The following is a 17316-nucleotide window of genomic DNA, read 5'->3' as shown; positions in this document are numbered from 1 at the left end:
AAGCTCGTTCTTGAACAACACGGTGTGCAGTGAATATTAATGAGCCATGTGGCTAGGAACAATAGCTGACTCCTGCAGTGAAACTCTGCCCCGAGATTTATCAGTGTTTCGCGCTGGACTGAATAGAAGCTCCTGTACCGTCTCATTAGCAGCCGAGGGGAGGGCCCCAGAATGCTTTGCAGTTTAGCTGCGGCTTGCGTCTTTATGGGTCTATAACAGACTTTAAGATAAGCACACATCAAAGGTAACTGAAATGTTTATCTTCACTAATGGCTTTTGAGCTTCCTTCTAAACTGTTTAACACAGGAGAATAGAGGTTTAAATTAGCTTCTGCAGCCTGACAGTTACTCTTTAAAGAGACTCTGAAGTCTCTTAAAAATCCTTTTTTTATCACAAAATATTGTTTAACCACTTCACAACTGAGGGGTTTTACCCCTTGAGCACCAGAGCAATTTTCACCTTTCAGCGCTCCTTCCATTCATTCGTCTATAACTTTATCATTACTTATCACAATGAAATGAACTATATCTCGTTCTTTTCGCCACCAATTAGGCTTTCTTTAGGTGGGACATTATGCTCGCCGCCTCTCCCCCTCCCCTCTCAGTCTTCCATCACTGAGAGGGGTGGGGAGAGGCGGAGATATGCAGCTGACAGACGGGGCATGGAGGCGGAGCTGCGGCTCATAGCTCTTCCTCCTACAGCAGCAAAATCCACGACCAAGAAAGTTGTTGATTTTGCAGGGGAGAGGGAGGGCGAGTTTTGGGGGATTTAGATAGTATACAGTGGCAGGGATGCGGCGGTTTAGTTAGGGCTAATATGTTAAACAATATTTTATGATTAAAAAAAGGATTTTTAAGAGACTTCAGTGACTCTTTAAGCATGATCATCGTACTGGTAAAATATTTGTGGCTGGCTCAGAGCACACACGGGTCTGTGCAGATAAAAGCACAATGAGGAAGGGTTCTGCCAAACAAATACATCAGATTAAGAGAGCAGCTGCTAAGATGCCATAACAAAGCAGCAAACAGGTATATGAAGCTGCTGCTGCTGCTGCCTCTGGAGTCCTGTGAACATCCAGGTGCAGGTCCTCTAGAGGATTGCAGCTATGCATACATCTTCTATTCAGCCTCCCCGAACCAATGCTCACAAGCAGAAACAGCTGCGGTGGGCCCAGAACTACAAGAAGACTCATTGTCACACAATTGTTTACTCATGAGTGCTGTGCAGCCCTGGATGGTAAAGATGGATGGAGTGGTGGATGGAGGAGACACAGATAGTGAACCACACAGTAGAGGGAGCAGAAGGATACTCACGTAGGCACAGACTTCAGCAGGTTTTCCCGTAATTCTAACGTCACCAAGTTTGCTAAACTAAGAAAAAAAAGAGAAATAAATAACGCTTAGAGATCAGCTTGCAGCAGTGTGACACGAAAAACTGGATTACGAAGACCAACATGTCACTCCGCTTCCTCATAGGAAGCCACGCGCCCTCGCCTGACAGGAAGCGACACGCCCTCGCCTGAAAGGAAGCGACACGCCCTGGCGCCCGACTGGAAGCGACACGCCCTGGCGCCCGACTGGAAGCGACACGCCCTGGCGCCCGAAAGGAAGCGACACGCCCTGGCGCCCGACTGGAAGCGACACGCCCTGGCGCCCGACTGGAAGCGACACGCCCTGGCGCCCGACTGGAAACGACACGCCCTGGCGCCCGACTGGAAGCGACACGCCCTGGCGCCCGACTGGAAGCGACACGCCCTGGCGCCCGACTGGAAGCGACACGCCATGGCGCCCGACTGGAAGCGACACGCCATGGCGCCCGACGGGAAGCGACACGCCCTGGCGCCCGACGGGAAGCGACACACCCTGGCGCCCGACGGGAAGCGACACGCCCTGGCGCCTGACGGGAAGCGACACGCCCTGGCGCCTGACAGGAAGCGACACGCCCTGGCGCCTGACAGGAAGCGACACGCCCTCGCGTCACAGGAAGCGACACGCCCTCGCCTCACAGGAAGCGACACGCCCTCGCCTCACAGGAAGCGACACGCCCTCGCCTCACAGGAAGCGACACGCCCTCGCCTCACAGGAAGCAACACGCCCTCCTCCTTGACGCCTGACAGGAGGAAGAGACACGCCCCCGCGCTCGCCTGACAGGAGGAGGAGACACGCCCTCGCGCTCGCCTGACAGGAGGAGGAGACACTCACTTGCCAATGTCACCGGGCAGAGCCTGCAGCGACACATCGTTCAGCGCCAGATGAGCCAGACTGCGGAGCTGTGTAAATCCATCCGGAAGTCTGCAGAAGGAGAGGAGATGAAGATTACACACATGTACACAATATCCCGACACTGGAAGGCAGGCAGGATGTCTTTCACAATACTGTCCACTAGGTGGCAGTATATTCCCATGCTAGAGAATGGGACAGGGCCAAGCTGCGGGTGCAGCCTCCCGGAGATGCCATCACACTAGTGATCTCTGAGGGAACCACAACACCGGGGACAAGAGAGAGAAGCACGCTGCCTACATCCCACCAGACTACATCACCAGGGGTGCAGAGAGGGACCAATATGTCTGATTGTATTGTTATACCAGCCACAGGCCACCAATGTGCTGTATCTGTGACCTCACTCTGCACAGCCGCACTATATAAACCAGCAGTGCATGTGAACTGCAGCATTACTGTCCTGAAAATTCCTAATGTCCTGACATTGTGAAATGCTCAGAGCCTCCCTGTACAGCTACAGACAGGTATACCCCATGGGCTGAGGAGGAGAAACGTGGCTACATACAGGTATCCTCCATGGGCTGAGGAGGGAGAAATGTGGCTACATACAGGTATACCCCATGGGCTGAGGAGGGAGAACGTGGCTACATACAGGTATACCCCATGAGATGAGGAGGGAGAAACGTGGCTACATACAGGTATACCCCATGGGCTGAGGAGGGAAAAACGTGGCTACATACAGGTATACCCCATGGGCTGAGGAGGGAGAACGTGGCTACATAAAGGTATACCCCATGGGCTGAGGAGGGAGAAACGTGGCTACATACAGGTATACCCCATGGGCTGAGGAGGGAGAACGTGGCTACATACAGGTATACCCCATGGGCTGAGGAGGGAGAAACGTGGCTACATACAGGTATACCGTATGGGCTGAGGAGGGAGAACGTGGCTACATACAGGTATACCCCATGGGCTGAGGAGGGAGAAACGTGGCTACATACAGGTATACCCCATGGGCTGAGGAGGGAGAACGTGGCTACATAAAGGTATACCCCATGGGCTGAGGAGGGAGAAACGTGGCTACATACAGGTATACCCCATGGGCTGAGGAGGGAGAACGTGGCTACATACAGGTATACCCCATGGGCTGAGGAGGGAGAAACGTGGCTACATACAGGTATACCGTATGGGCTGAGGAGGGAGAACGTGGCTACATACAGGTATACCCCATGGGCTGAGGAGGGAGAAACGTGGCTACATACAGGTATACCGTATGGGCTGAGGTGGAAGAACGTGGCTACATACAGGTATACCCCATGGGCTGAGGAGGGAGAAACGTGGCTACATACAGGTATACCCCATGGGCTGAGGAGGAGAAACGTGGCTACATACAGGTATCCTCCATGGGCTGAGGAGGGAGAAATGTGGCTACATACAGGTATACCCCATGAGCTGAGGAGGGAGAACGTGGCTACAGACAGGTATCCTCCATGGGCTGAGGAGGGAGAAACGTGGCTACATACAGGTATACCCCATGGGCTGAGGAGGGAGAAACATGGCTACATACAGGTATACCCCAAGGGCTGAGGAGGGAGAACGTGGCTACATACAGGTATACCGCATGGGCTGAGGAGGGAGAAACGTGGCTACAAACAGGTATACCCCATGGGCTGAGGAGGGAGAAACGTGGCTACATACAGGTATACCCCATGGGCTGAGGAGGGAGAAACGTGGCTACATACAGGTATACCCCAAGGGCTGAGGTGAAAGAACGTGGCTACAGACAGGTATACCGCATGGGCTGAGGAGGGAGAAACGTGGCTACATACAGGTATACACCATGGGCTGAGGAGGGAGAAATGTGGCTACATACAGGTATACTCCATGGGCTGAGGAGGGAGAAACGTGGCTACATACAGGTATACACCATGGGCTGAGGAGGGAGAAATGTGGCTACATACAGGTATACCCCATGGGCTGAGGAGGGAGAACGTGGCTACATACAGGTATACCCCATGGGCTGAGGAGGGAGAAACGTGGCTACAGACAGGTATCCTCCATGGGCTGAGGAGGGAGAAACGTGGCTACATACAGGTATACCCCATGGGCTGAGGAGGGAGAAACGTGGCTACATACAGGTATACCCCAAGGGCTGAGGTGAAAGAACGTGGCTACAGACAGGTATACCCCATGAGCTGAGGAGGGAGAAACGTGGCTACATACAGGTATACCCCATGGGCTGAGGAGGGAGAACGTGGCTACATACAGGTATACCCCATGGGCTGAGGTGAAAGAACGTGGCTACATACAGGTATACCCCATGGGCTGAGGAGGGAGAAACGTGGCTACATACAGGTATACCCCATGGGCTGAGGAGGGAGAAACGTGGCTACATACAGGTATACCCCATGGGCTGAGGAGGGAGAAACGTGGCTACATACAGGTATACCCCATGGGCTGAGGAGGGAGAAACGTGGCTACATACAGGTATACCCCATGGGCTGAGGAGGGAGAAACGTGGCTACAGACAGGTATACCCCATGGGCTGAGGAGGGAGAAACGTGGATACATACAGGTATCCCCCATGGGCTGAGGAGGGAGAAACGTGGATACATACAGGTATCCCCCATGGGCTGAGGAGGGAGAAACGTGGCTACATACAGGTATACCCCACCCCATGGGCTGAGGTGGAAGAACGTGGCTACATACAGGTATACCCCATGGGCTGAGGAGGGAGAACCGTGGCTACATACAGGTATACCCCATGGGCTGAGGAGAGAGAAACATGGCTACATACAGGTATACCCCATGGGCTGAGGAGGGAGAAACGTGGCTACATACAGGTATACACCATGGGCTGAGGAGGGAGAAACGTGGCTACATACAGGTATACCCCATGGGCTGAGGAGGGAGAAACGTGGCTACAGACAGGTATACCCCATGGGCTGAGGAGGGAGAAACGTGGCTACAGACAGGTATACCCCATGGGCTGAGGAGGGAGAAACGTGGCTACAAACAGGTATACCCCATGGGCTGAGGAGGGAGCTCAGGAGGGGGGGGGGGGGGGGAGTGGCTACAGACAGGTATACCCCATGGGCTGAGGAGGGAGAAACGTGGCTACAAACAGGTATACCCCATGGGCTGAGGAGGGAGAACGTGGCTACATACAGATATATACCACTCCGTGGGCTTTGGGGGGGGGGGGGGGGGAGCGGCTACATACAGGTATACACCACACACTGCTGTCAGGCTCACACACTGGATGGACACACTCACATATGCTGCTCCCGCTCCATAGTGATAGCCACACACTGCTTACCTGGACAGAGGGTTCCCACTGAAATCTGCTATCTCTAATGATTTGCAGAACTTGATGCTTTCTGGAATTTCAGGAATGTCTGGAAGAGAGAAACAGAAAGTTAGCAAAACACAGAGAGGTAGAAAGGTGAAGACACAGCAAGGGTGAGAGACGACGAGAGAAAGAGGGCGAGAGACGACGAGGGAAAGAGGGTGAGAGACAGCGAGGGTGAGACAACGAGGGAAACAGGGCGCCAAGGAAAAAGGGTGAGAGACAACGAGGGAAAGAGGGCGAGAGACGGCGAGGGAAAGGAAGCGAGAGACGGCGAGGGAAAGAGGGCGAGAGACAGCGAGGGAAAGAGGGCGAGAGACAGCGAGGGAAAGAGGGCGAGAGACGGCGAGGGCGAGAGACGGCGAGGGCGAGAGAAGGCGAAGGCGAGAGGGCGAGAGAAGGCGAGGGCGAGAGAAGGCGAGGGCGAGAGACGGCGAGGGCGAGAGACGGCGAGGGCGAGAGACGGCGAGGGCGAGAGACGGCGAGGGCGAGAGAAGGCGAGGGCGAGAGACGGCGAGGGCGAGAGAAGGCGAGGGCGAGAGAAGGCGAGGGAAAGAGGGCAAGGGCAAGAGGGTGAGAGAGGGCAAGAGGGTGAGAGAGGGCAAGAGGGTGAGAGAGGGCAAGAGAAGGAGAGGGAAAGAGGGAGAGAGAAGGCGAGGGAAAGAGGGCGAGAGAAGGAGAGGGAAAGAGGGAGAGAGAAGGCGAGGGAAAGAGGGCGAGAGAAGGCGAGGGAAAGAGGGCGAGAGAAGGCGAGGGAAAGAGGGCGAGAGAAGGCGAGGGAAAGAGGGCGAGAGACGACGAGGGAAAGAGAGCAAGAGACGACGAGGGAAAGAGGGCGAGAGAAGGCGAGGGAAAACCGGCGAGGGAAAGAGGCTGAAATAGGGAAAGAGGGCGACAGACGGCAAGGGAAAGAGGGCGACAGACAGCAAGGGAAAGAGGGCGGCAGACGGCAAGGGAAAGAGGGCGGCAGACGGCAAGGGAAAGAGGGCGGCAGACAGGAAGGGAAAGAGGGCGGCAGACGGCAAGGGAGAGGGTGAGAGACGGCAAGGGAGAGGGTGAGAGACGGCGAGGGAGAGGGTGAGAGACGGCAAGGGAAAGAGGGCGACAGACGGCACAGGAAAGAGGGCGACAGACGGCACAGGAAAGAGGGCGACAGACGGCAAGGGAAAGAGGGCGAAAGACGGCAAGGGAAAGAGGGCGAAAGACGGCAAGGGAAAGAGGGCAAAAGTGGGCAAGGGAAAGTGGGCAAGGGAAAGAGGGCAAGGGAAAGAGGGCAAGGGAAAGAGGGCAAGGGAAAGAGGGCGAAAGAGGGCAAGGGAAAGAGGGGGAAAGAGGGCGAAAGAGGGCAACGGAAAGAGGGCGAAAAAGGGCAAGGGAAAGAGGGCGAAAAAGGGCAAGGGAAAGAGGGCGAAAGAGGGCGAGGGAAAGAGGGCGAGAGACGGCGAAGGAAAGAGGGCGAGAGACGGCGAGGGAAAGAGGGCGAGAGACGGCGAGGGAAAGAGGGCGAGAGACGGCGAGGGAAAGAGGGCGAGAGACGGCGAGGGAAATAGGACGAGAGACGGCGAGTGAAAGAGGGCGAGAGACGGCGAGTGAAAGAGGGCGAGAGACGGCGAGGGAAAGAGGGCGGCAGACGGCAAGGGAAAGAGGGCGGCAGATGGCAAGGGAAAGAGGGCGGCAGACGGCAAGGGAGAGGGTGAGAGATGGCGAGGGAAAGAGGGCGAGAGACGGCGAGGGAAAGAGGGCGAGAGAGGGCGAGGGAAAGAGGGCGAGACACGGCGAGTGAAAGAGGGCGAGAGACGGCGAGTGAAAGAGGGCGAGAGACGGCGAGGGAAAGAGGGCGACAGACGGCGAGGGAAAGAAGGGGAGAGACGGCGAGGGAAAGAGGGCGAGAGAAGGCGAGGGAAAACCGGCGAGGTAAAGAGGCTGAAAGAGGGAAAGAGGGCGGCAGACGGCAAGGGAAAAAGGGCGGCAGACGGCAAGGGAAAAAGGGCGGCAGACGGCAAGGGAAAGAGGGCGGCAGACGGCAAGGGAAAGAGGGCGGCAGACGGCAAGGGAAAGAGGGCGGCAGACGGCAAGGGAAAGAGGGCGGCAGACGGCAAGGGAAAGAGGGCGGCAGACGGCAGGGGAAAAAGCACGGCAGACGGCGAGGGAAAGAGGGCGGCAGACGGCGAGGGAAAGAGGGCGGCAGACGGCGAGGGAAAGAGGGCGGCAGACGGCGAGGGAAAGAGGGCGGCAGACGGCGAAGGAAAGAGGGCGGCAGACGGCGAGGGAAAGAGGGCGGCAGACGGCGAGGGAAAGAGGGCGGCAGACGGCGAGGGAAAGAGGGCGGCAGACGGCGAGGGAAAGAGGGCGGCAGACGGCGAGGGAAAGAGGGCGAGAGACGGCGAGGGAAAGAGGGCGAGAGACGGCGAGGGAAAGAGGGCGAGAGACGGCGAGGGAAAGAGGGCGAGAGACGGCGAGGGAAAGAGGGCGAGAGACGGCGAGGGAAAGAGGGCGAGAGACGGCGAGGGAAAGAGGGCGAGAGATGGCGAGGGAAAGAGGGCGAGAGACGGCGAGGGAAAGAGGGCGAGAGACGGCGAGGGAAAGAAGGCGAGAGACGGCGAGGGAAAGAAGGCGAGAGACGGCGAGGGAAAGAAGGCGAGAGACGGCGAGGGAAAGAGGGCGAGAGACGGCGAGGGAAAGAGGGCGAGAGACGGCGAGGGAAAGAGGGCGAGAGACGGCGAGGGAAAGAGGGCGAGAGACGGCGAGGGAAAGAGGGCGAGAGACGGCGAGGGAAAGAGGGCGAGGGAAGGCGAGGGAAAGAGGGCGAGAGACGGCGAGGGAAAGAGGGCGAGAGACGGCGAGGGAAAGAGGGCGAGAGACGGCGAGGGAAAGAGGGCGAGAGACGGCGAGGGAAAGAGGGCGAGAGACGGCGAGGGAAAGAGGGCGAGAGACGGCGAGCGAGAGAGGGCGAGGGAAAGAGGGTGAGAGAGGGCGAGGGAAAGAGGGCGAAAGACGGCGAGGGAAAGAGGGCGAGAGACGGCGAGGGAAAGAGGGCGAGAGACGGCGAGGGAAAGAGGGCAAGAGACGGCGAGGGAAAGAGGGCGAGAGACGGCGAGGGAAAGAGGGCGGCAGACGGCAAGGGAAAGAGGGCGAGAGAAGGCGAGGGAAAACCGGCGAGGGAAAGTGGCTGAAAGAGGGAAAGAGGGCGACAGACGGCAAGGGAAAAAGGGCGGCAGACGGCAAGGGAAAAAGGGCGGCAGACGGCAAGGGAAAGAGGGCGGCAGACGGCAAGGGAAAGAGGGCGGCAGACGGCAAGGGAAAGAGGGCGGCAGACGGCAAGGGAAAGAGGGCGGCAGACGGCAAGGGAAAGAGGGCGGCAGACGGCAAGGGAAAGAGGGCGGCAGACGGCAAGGGAAAGAGGGCGGCAGACGGCAGGGGAAAGAGCGCGGCAGACGGCGAGGGAAAGAGGGCGGCAGACGGCGAGGGAAAGAGGGCGGCAGACGGCGAGGGAAAGAGGGCGGCAGACGGCGAAGGAAAGAGGGCGGCAGACGGCGAAGGAAAGAGGGCGGCAGACGGCGAGGGAAAGAGGGCGGCAGACGGCGAGGGAAAGAGGGCGGCAGACGGCGAGGGAAAGAGGGCGGGAGACGGCGAGGGAAAGAGGGCGGCAGACGGCGAGGGAAAGAGGGCGGCAGACGGCGAGGGAAAGAGGGCGGCAGACGGCGAGGGAAAGAGGGCGTGAGACGGCGAGGGAAAGAGGGCGAGAGACGGCGAGGGAAAGAGGGCGAGAGACGGCGAGGGAAAGAGGGCGAGAGACGGCGAGGGAAAGAGGGCGAGAGACGGCGAGGGAAAGAGGGCGAGAGACGGCGAGGGAAAGAGGGCGAGAGACGGCGAGGGAAAGAGGGCGAGAGACGGCGAGCGAGAGAGGGCGAGGGAAAGAGGGTGAGAGAGGGCGAGGGAAAGAGGGCGAAAGACGGCGAGGGAAAGAGGGCGAGAGACGGCGAGGGAAAGAGGGCGGCAGACGGCGAGGGAAAGAGGGCGAGACGGCGAGGGAAAGAGGGAGAGACGGCGAGGGAAAGAGGGAGAGACGGCGAGGGAAAGAGGGCGAGAGACGGCGAGGGAAAGAGGGCGAGAGACGGCGAGGGAAAGAGGGCGAGAGACGGCGAGGGAAAGAGGGCGAGAGACGGCGAGGGAAAGAGGGCGAGAGACGGCGAGGGAAAGAGGGCGAGAGACGGCGAGGGAAAGAGGGCGAGAGACGGCGAGGGAAAGAGGGCGAGAGACGGCGAGGGAAAGAGGGCGAGAGACGGCGAGGGAAAGAGGGCGAGAGACGGCGAGGGAAAGAGGGCGAGAGACGGCGAGGGAAAGAGGGCGAGAGACGGCGAAGGAAAGAGGGCGAGGGAAGGCGAGGGAAAGAGGGCGAGAGACGGCGAGGGAAAGAGGGCGAGGGAAAGAAGACGAGAGACGGCGAGGGAAAGAGGACGAGAGACGGCGAGGGAAAGAGGCCGAGAGACGGCGAGGGAAAGAGGGCGAGAGACGGCGAGGGAAAGAGGGCGAGAGACGGCGAGGGAAAGAGGGCGAGAGACGGCGAGGGAAAGAGGGCGAGAGACGGCGAGGGAAAGAGGGCGAGAGACGGCGAGGGAAAGAGGGCGAGAGACGGCGAGGGAAAGAGGTCGAGAGACGGCGAGGGAAAGAGGACGAGAGACGGCGAGGGAAAGAGGACGAGAGACGGCGAGGGAAAGATGCCGAGAGACGGCGAGGGAAAGAGGGCGAGAGAAAGAGGACGAGAGACGGCGAGGGAAAGAGGACGAGAGACGGCGAGGGAAAGAGGGCGAGAGACGGCGAGGGAAAGAGGGCGAGAGACGGCGAGGGAAAGAGGGCGAGAGACGGCGAGGGAAAGAGGGCGAGAGACGGCGAGGGAAAGAGGGCGAGAGACGGCGAGGGAAAGAGGGCGAGAGACGGCGAGGGAAAGAGGACGAGAGACGGCGAGGGAAAGAGGACGAGAGACGGCGAGGGAAAGAGGGCGAGAGACGGCGAGGGAAAGAGGGCGAGAGACGGCGAGGGAAAGAGGGCGAGAGACGGCGAGGGAAAGAGGGCGAGAGACGGCGAGGGAAAGAGGGCGAGAGACGGCGAGGGAAAGAGGGCGAGAGACGGCGAGGGAAAGAGGGCGAGAGACGGCGAGGGAAAGAGGACGAGAGACGGCGAGGGAAAGAGGACGAGAGACGGCGAGGGAAAGAGGACGAGAGACGGCGAGGGAAAGAGGGCGAGAGACGGCGAGGGAAAGAGGGCGAGAGACGGCGAGGGAAAGAGGGCGAGAGACGGCGAGGGAAAGAGGGCGAGAGACGGCGAGGGAAAGAGGGCGAGAGACGGCGAGGGAAAGAGGGCGAGAGACGGCGAGGGAAAGAGGGCGAGAGACGGCGAGCGAGAGAGGGCGAGAGACGGCGAGCGAGAGAGGGCGAGGGAAAGAGGGTGAGAGAGGGCGAGGGAAAGAGGGCGAGAGACGGCGAGGGAAAGAGGGCGAGAGACGGCGAGGGAAAGAGGGCGAGAGACGGCGAGGGAAAGAGGGCGAGAGACGGCGAGGGAAAGAGGGCGAGAGACGGCGAGGGAAAGAGGGCGAGAGAAGGCGAGGGAAAACCGGCGAGGGAAAGAGGCTGAAAGAGGGAAAGAGGGCGACAGACGGCAAGGGAAAAAGGGCGGCAGACGGCAAGGGAAAGAGGGCGGCAGACGGCAAGGGAAAGAGGGCGGCAGACGGCAAGGGAAAGAGGGCGGCAGACGGCAAGGGAAAGAGGGCGGCAGACGGCAAGGGAAAGAGGGCGGCAGACGGCAAGGGAAAGAGGGCGGCAGACGGCAGGGGAAAGAGCGCGGCAGACGGCGAGGGAAAGAGGGCGGCAGACGGCGAGGGAAAGAGGGCGGCAGACGGCGAAGGAAAGAGGGCGGCAGACGGCGAAGGAAAGAGGGCGGCAGACGGCGAAGGAAAGAGGGCGGCAGACGGCGAGGGAAAGAGGGCGGCAGACGGCGAGGGAAAGAGGGCGGGAGACGGCGAGGGAAAGAGGGCGGGAGACGGCGAGGGAAAGAGGGCGGGAGACGGCGAGGGAAAGAGGGCGGCAGACGGCGAGGGAAAGAGGGCGGCAGACGGCGAGGGAAAGAGGGCGGCAGACGGCGAGGGAAAGAGGGCGTGAGACGGCGAGGGAAAGAGGGAGAGACGGCGAGGGAAAGAGGGCGAGAGACGGCGAGGGAAAGAGGGCGAGAGACGGCGAGGGAAAGAGGGCGAGAGACGGCGAGGGAAAGAGGGCGAGAGACGGCGAGGGAAAGAGGGCGAGAGACGGCGAGGGAAAGAGGGCGAGAGACGGCGAGGGAAAGAGGGCGAGAGACGGCGAGGGAAAGAGGGCGAGAGACGGCGAGGGAAAGAGGGCGAGAGACGGCGAGGGAAAGAGGGCGAGAGACGGCGAGGGAAAGAGGGCGAGAGACGGCGAGGGAAAGAGGGCGAGAGACGGCGAAGGAAAGAGGGCGAGGGAAGGCGAGGGAAAGAGGGCGAGGGAAAGAGGGCGAGAGACGGCGAGGGAAAGAGGGCGAGAGACGGCGAGGGAAAGAGGGCGAGAGACGGCGAGGGAAAGAGGGCGAGAGACGGCGAGGGAAAGAGGGCGAGAGACGGCGAGGGAAAGAGGACGAGAGACGGCGAGGGAAAGAGGACGAGAGACGGCGAGGGAAAGATGGCGAGAGACGGCGAGGGAAAGAGGGCGAGAGACGGCGAGGGAAAGAGGGCGAGAGACGGCGAGGGAAAGAGGACGAGAGACGGCGAGGGAAAGAGGACGAGAGACGGCCAGGGAAAGAGGACGAGAGACGGCAAGGGAAAGAGGGCGAGAGACGGCAAGGGAAAGAGGGCGAGAGACGGCGAGGGAAAGAGGACGAGAGACGGCGAGGGAAAGAGGGCGAGAGACGGCGAGGGAAAGAGGGCGAGAGACGGCGAGGGAAAGAGGACGAGAGACGGCGAGGGAAAGAGGACGAGAGACGGCGAGGGAAAGAGGGCGAGAGACGGCGAGGGAAAGAGGGCGAGAGACGGCGAGGGAAAGAGGGCGAGAGACGGCGAGGGAAAGAGGGCGAGAGACGGCGAGGGAAAGAGGGCGAGAGACGGCGAGGGAAAGAGGGCGAGAGACGGCGAGGGAAAGAGGGCGAGAGACGGCGAGGGAAAGAGGGCGAGAGACGGCGAGGGAAAGAGGACGAGAGACGGCGAGGGAAAGAGGACGAGAGACGGCGAGGGAAAGAGGGCGAGAGACGGCGAGGGAAAGAGGGCGAGAGACGGCGAGGGAAAGAGGGCGAGAGACGGCGAGGGAAAGAGGACGAGAGACGGCGAGGGAAAGAGGACGAGAGACGGCGAGGGAAAGAGGGCGAGAGACGGCGAGGGAAAGAGGGCGAGAGACGGCAAGGGAAAGAGGACGAGAGACGGCAAGGGAAAGAGGACGAGAGACGGCAAGGGAAAGAGGGCGAGAGACGGCAAGGGAAAGAGGGCGAGAGACGGCAAGGGAAAGAGGGCGAGAGACGGCAAGGGAAAGAGGGCGAGAGACGGCAAGGGAAAGAGGGCGAGAGACGGCAAGGGAAAGAGGGCGAGAGACGGCAAGGGAAAGAGGGCGAGAGACGGCAAGGGAAAGAGGGCGAGAGACGGCAAGGGAAAGAGGGCGAGAGACGGCAAGGGAAAGAGGGCGAGAGACGGCAAGGGAAAGAGGGCGAGAGACGGCAAGGGAAAGAGGACGAGAGACGGCGAGGGAAAGAGGACAAGAGACGGCGAGCGAAAGAGGACGAGAGACGGCAAGGGAAAGAGGACGAGAGACGGCGAGGGAAAGAGGACGAGAGACGGCGAGGGAAAGAGGACGAGAGACGGCGAGGGAAAGAGGACGAGAGACGGCGAGGGAAAGAGGACGAGAGACGGCGAGGGAAAGAGGGCGAGAGACGGCGAGGGAAAGAGGGCGAGAGACGGCGAGGGAAAGAGGGCGAGAGACGGCAAGGGAAAGAAGACGAGAGACGGCAAGGGAAAGAGGACGAGAGACGGCGAGGGAAAGAGGGCGAGAGACGGCAAGGGAAAGAGGGGGAGATACACATCCTGGTCATACACTTACCCCCTCACCCCTGGCAGCACACACCCTGACCATACACTTCCTCACCCCTGGCAGCACACACTGCAGGCATAATGTGGTGCCTCTGACAATACTACCAAAGAAATGGCTAACGCAGGCTATTACCAAATACAAAGTCCTCTCAGTCACTCAAAAAGTTAAACGTTCCCAACACAGAAGTAATTAACCTTCCCAGCTATGACTCACAGGACAGACTTCATCAGTTCAGTTCTTAATGAAATCAGCTGCATCAGTGCATGGAAAGGCATCCCGTGCCCTCCTGGCTGCATAAACACCCCCTGAGGACTTTATGCTAGGTACACACCATACAATTTACTGGCAGATTTACCTGCCAGATCGATTATTTCCAACATGTCCCATCTGAATTTCCATTGATTTTTCGATCAATTTTAGATCTTCTGATCAATTTTCCGATCTTTTTCTCATCGATTTCTGTTCACTTCTATTAAAATCGTTCAAAAAAACGCAGAAATCAGAAAATCAAAAATCCATTGGAAATAATCGATCTGGCAGGTAAATCTGCCAGAAAATTGTATGGTGTGTACCTAGCATTAGGTCCACAGCACTTCAGAGATCAAAGCAGATCGATCAATATCGAAGTGAACGGAAAATCGATCGGAAATCAGATCGGACCTGTCAGAAATAATCTATCGGACAGTAAATGAGTCAGAGAATTGTAGTGTGTGTACCTAGCATAACAATTACCCCAGGCTTTATATCTGCATATTTCAGGGGTCAAAGGCAAAGATTGCAACCTATATGCCGGATACACACCATGCAATTTCCCATCAGACAGATGAGTTGATAGATCATTTCCCACACATCCGATCAGATTACTGATTACTGATTGTTCTTCTGATCTTCTGATCGATTTTCCGGTCACTTCTATGCAAACGAAAACGAGCGGAAATCACATCGGACCTGTTGGAAATGATCTATTCCACCATCTATCTGGCGGGAAACTGCATAGTGTAACATGCTTTAAACTGGCTTAGAAGCCACTGCAGCGTAACCCGTACAGCCACTGCAGCGTAACCCGTACAGCCACTGCAGCGTAACCCATACAGCCACTGCGGCGTAACCCATACAGCCACCGCGGCGTAACCCGTACAGCCACCGCGGCGTAACCCGTACAGCCACCGCGGCGTAACCCGTACAGCCACCGCGGCGTAACCCGTACAGCCACCGCGGCGTAACCCGTACAGCCACCGCGGCGTAACCCGTACAGCCACCGCGGCGTAACCCGTACAGCCACCGCGGCGTAACCCGTACAGCCACCGCGGCGTAACCCGTACAGCCACCGCGGCGTAACCCTTACAGCCACCGCGGCGTAACCCGTACAGCCACCGCGGCGTAACCCGTACAGCCACCGCGGCGTAACCCATACAGCCACCGCGGCGTAACCCATACAGCCACCGCGGCGTAACCCATACAGCCACCGCGGCGTAACCCATACAGCCACCGCGGCGTAACCCATACAGCCACTGCAGCGTAACCCATACAGTCTGCAGCGTAACCCATACAGCCACTGCAGCGTAACCCATACAGCCACTGCGGCGTAACAACGAAAATTATTTCCTGCACATTTAAAGAGAACCAGATACTATGGTAAAAAAATGTATACATACTTGGGGCTTCCTCCAGCCCCATAAGCCTGGATCGCTCCCACGCCGCCGTCCTCCGCTGCCTCTATCCGCCGGTACCGGGTCCCATACTTTCGGCCAGTCGAGGCAAGCGCAGTGCGTCACTGCCGGCGGACGCGGCCAATTTTCCGCATGAACAGGGCTTTCTCTATATCCTTACGCATGCGCCTTCATACTATACTGGCACATGCGTAAGGATAAGGAGGGAGCCCCATTTACATAGTTCCATAGTTATTTTGGTTGAAAAAAGACATACGTCCATCGAGTTCAACCAGAGAACAAAGTACAACTCCAGCCTGCTCCCTCACATATCCCTGCTGATCCAGAGGAAGGCACAACACCAGCCTGCACCCTCACATATCCCTGCTGATCCAGAGGAAGGCACAACACCAGCCTGCACCCTCACATATCCCTGCTGATCCAGAGGAAGGCACAACACCAGCCTGCACCCTCACATATCCCTGCTGATCCAGAGGAAGGCACAACACCAGCCTGCTCCCTCACATATCCCTGCTGATCCAGAGGAAGGCACAACACCAGCCTGCTCCCTCACATATCCCTGCTGATCCAGAGGAAGGTACAGCACCAGCCTGCTCCCTCACATATCCCTGCTGATCCAGAGGAAGGCACAACACCAGCCTGCTCCCTCACATATCCCTGCTGATCCAGAGGAAGGCACAACACCAGCCTGCTCCCTCACATATCCCTGCTGATCCAGAGGAAGGCACAACACCAGCCTGCTCCCTCACATATCCCTGCTGATCCAGAGGAAGGCACAGCACCAGCCTGCACCCTCACATATTCCTGCTGATCCAGAGGAAGGTACAACACCAGCCTGCACCCTCACATATCCCTGCTGATCCAGAGGAAGGTACAACACCAGCCTGCACCCTCACATATCCCTGCTGATCCAGAGGAAGGTACAACACCAGCCTGCACCCTCACATATCCCTGCTGATCCAGAGGAAGGCACAACACCAGCCTGCACCCTCACATATCCCTGCTGATCCAGAGGAAGGCACAACACCAGCCTGCACCCTCACATATCCCTGCTGATCCAGAGGAAGGGACAACTCCAGCCTGCTCCCTCACATATCCCTGCTGATCCAGAGGAAGGCACAACACCAGCCTGCTCCCTCACATATCCCTGCTGATCCAGAGGAAGGTACAACACCAGCCTGCACTCTCACCTATCCCTGCTGATCCAGAGGAAGGCACAGCACCAGCCTGCACCCTCACATATCCCTGCTGATCCAGAGGAAGGTACAACACCAGTCTGCTCCCTCACATATCCCTGCTGATCCAGAGGAAGGCACAACACCAGCCTGCTCCCTCACATATCCCTGCTGATCCAGAGGAAGGCACAACACCAGCCCGCTCCCTCACATATCCCTGCTGATCCAGAGGAAGGCACAACACCAGCCTGCTCCCTCACATACCCCTGCTGATCCAGAGGAAGGCACAACACCAGCCTGCCCCCTCACATATCCCTGCTGATCCAGAGGAACGCACAACACCAGCCTGCTCCCTCACATATCCCTGCTGATCCAGAGGAAGGCACAACACCAGCCTGCACCCTCACATATCCCTGCTGATCCAGAGGAAGGTACAACACCAGCCTGCACCCTCACATATCCCTGCTGATCCAGAGGAAGGTACAACACCAGCCTGCACCCTCACATATCCCTGCTGATCCAGAGGAAGGTACAACACCAGTCTGCTCCCTCACATATCCCTGCTGATCCAGAGGAAGGTACAACACCAGCCTGCATCCTCACATATCCCTGCTGATCCAGAGGAAGGGACAACACCAGCCCGCTCCCTCACATATCCCTGCTGATCCAGAGGAAGGCACAACACCAGCCTGCACCCTCACATATCCCTGCTGATCCAGAGGAAGGCACAACACCAGCCTGCTCCCTCACATATCCCTGCTGATCCAGAGGAAGGCACAACACCAGCCTGCACCCTCACATATCCCTGCTGATCCAGAGGAAGGC

The 17316-nt window shown here is 58.7% G+C and overlaps 1 protein-coding gene across 13 annotated transcripts in view; it reads right to left on the bottom strand.

Annotated features, from left to right (window-relative positions):
- Nucleotides 1–17316, bottom strand: part of SCRIB (scribble planar cell polarity protein) — a 399297-nt gene that overhangs the window by 298478 nt on the left and 83503 nt on the right. For all 13 annotated transcript variants that reach the window (XM_068238215.1, XM_068238207.1, XM_068238205.1 and 10 more), the window contains exons 3-5: nucleotides 5539–5617; nucleotides 2202–2291; nucleotides 1314–1370 (exon numbers count right to left, since the gene is read on the bottom strand). In XM_068238215.1, the coding sequence (XP_068094316.1) occupies nucleotides 1314–1370; nucleotides 2202–2291; nucleotides 5539–5617 (226 nt within the window). The remainder of the gene's footprint in view (nucleotides 1–1313; nucleotides 1371–2201; nucleotides 2292–5538; nucleotides 5618–17316) is intronic.

This window comes from Hyperolius riggenbachi, chromosome 5, assembly GCF_040937935.1.
Source record: "Hyperolius riggenbachi isolate aHypRig1 chromosome 5, aHypRig1.pri, whole genome shotgun sequence".
NCBI classification, from domain to species: Eukaryota; Metazoa; Chordata; class Amphibia; order Anura; family Hyperoliidae; genus Hyperolius; species Hyperolius riggenbachi.
The sequence above is the reverse complement of the archived record's forward strand: the minus strand, read 5'-3'. Positions and strand labels throughout refer to the sequence as shown.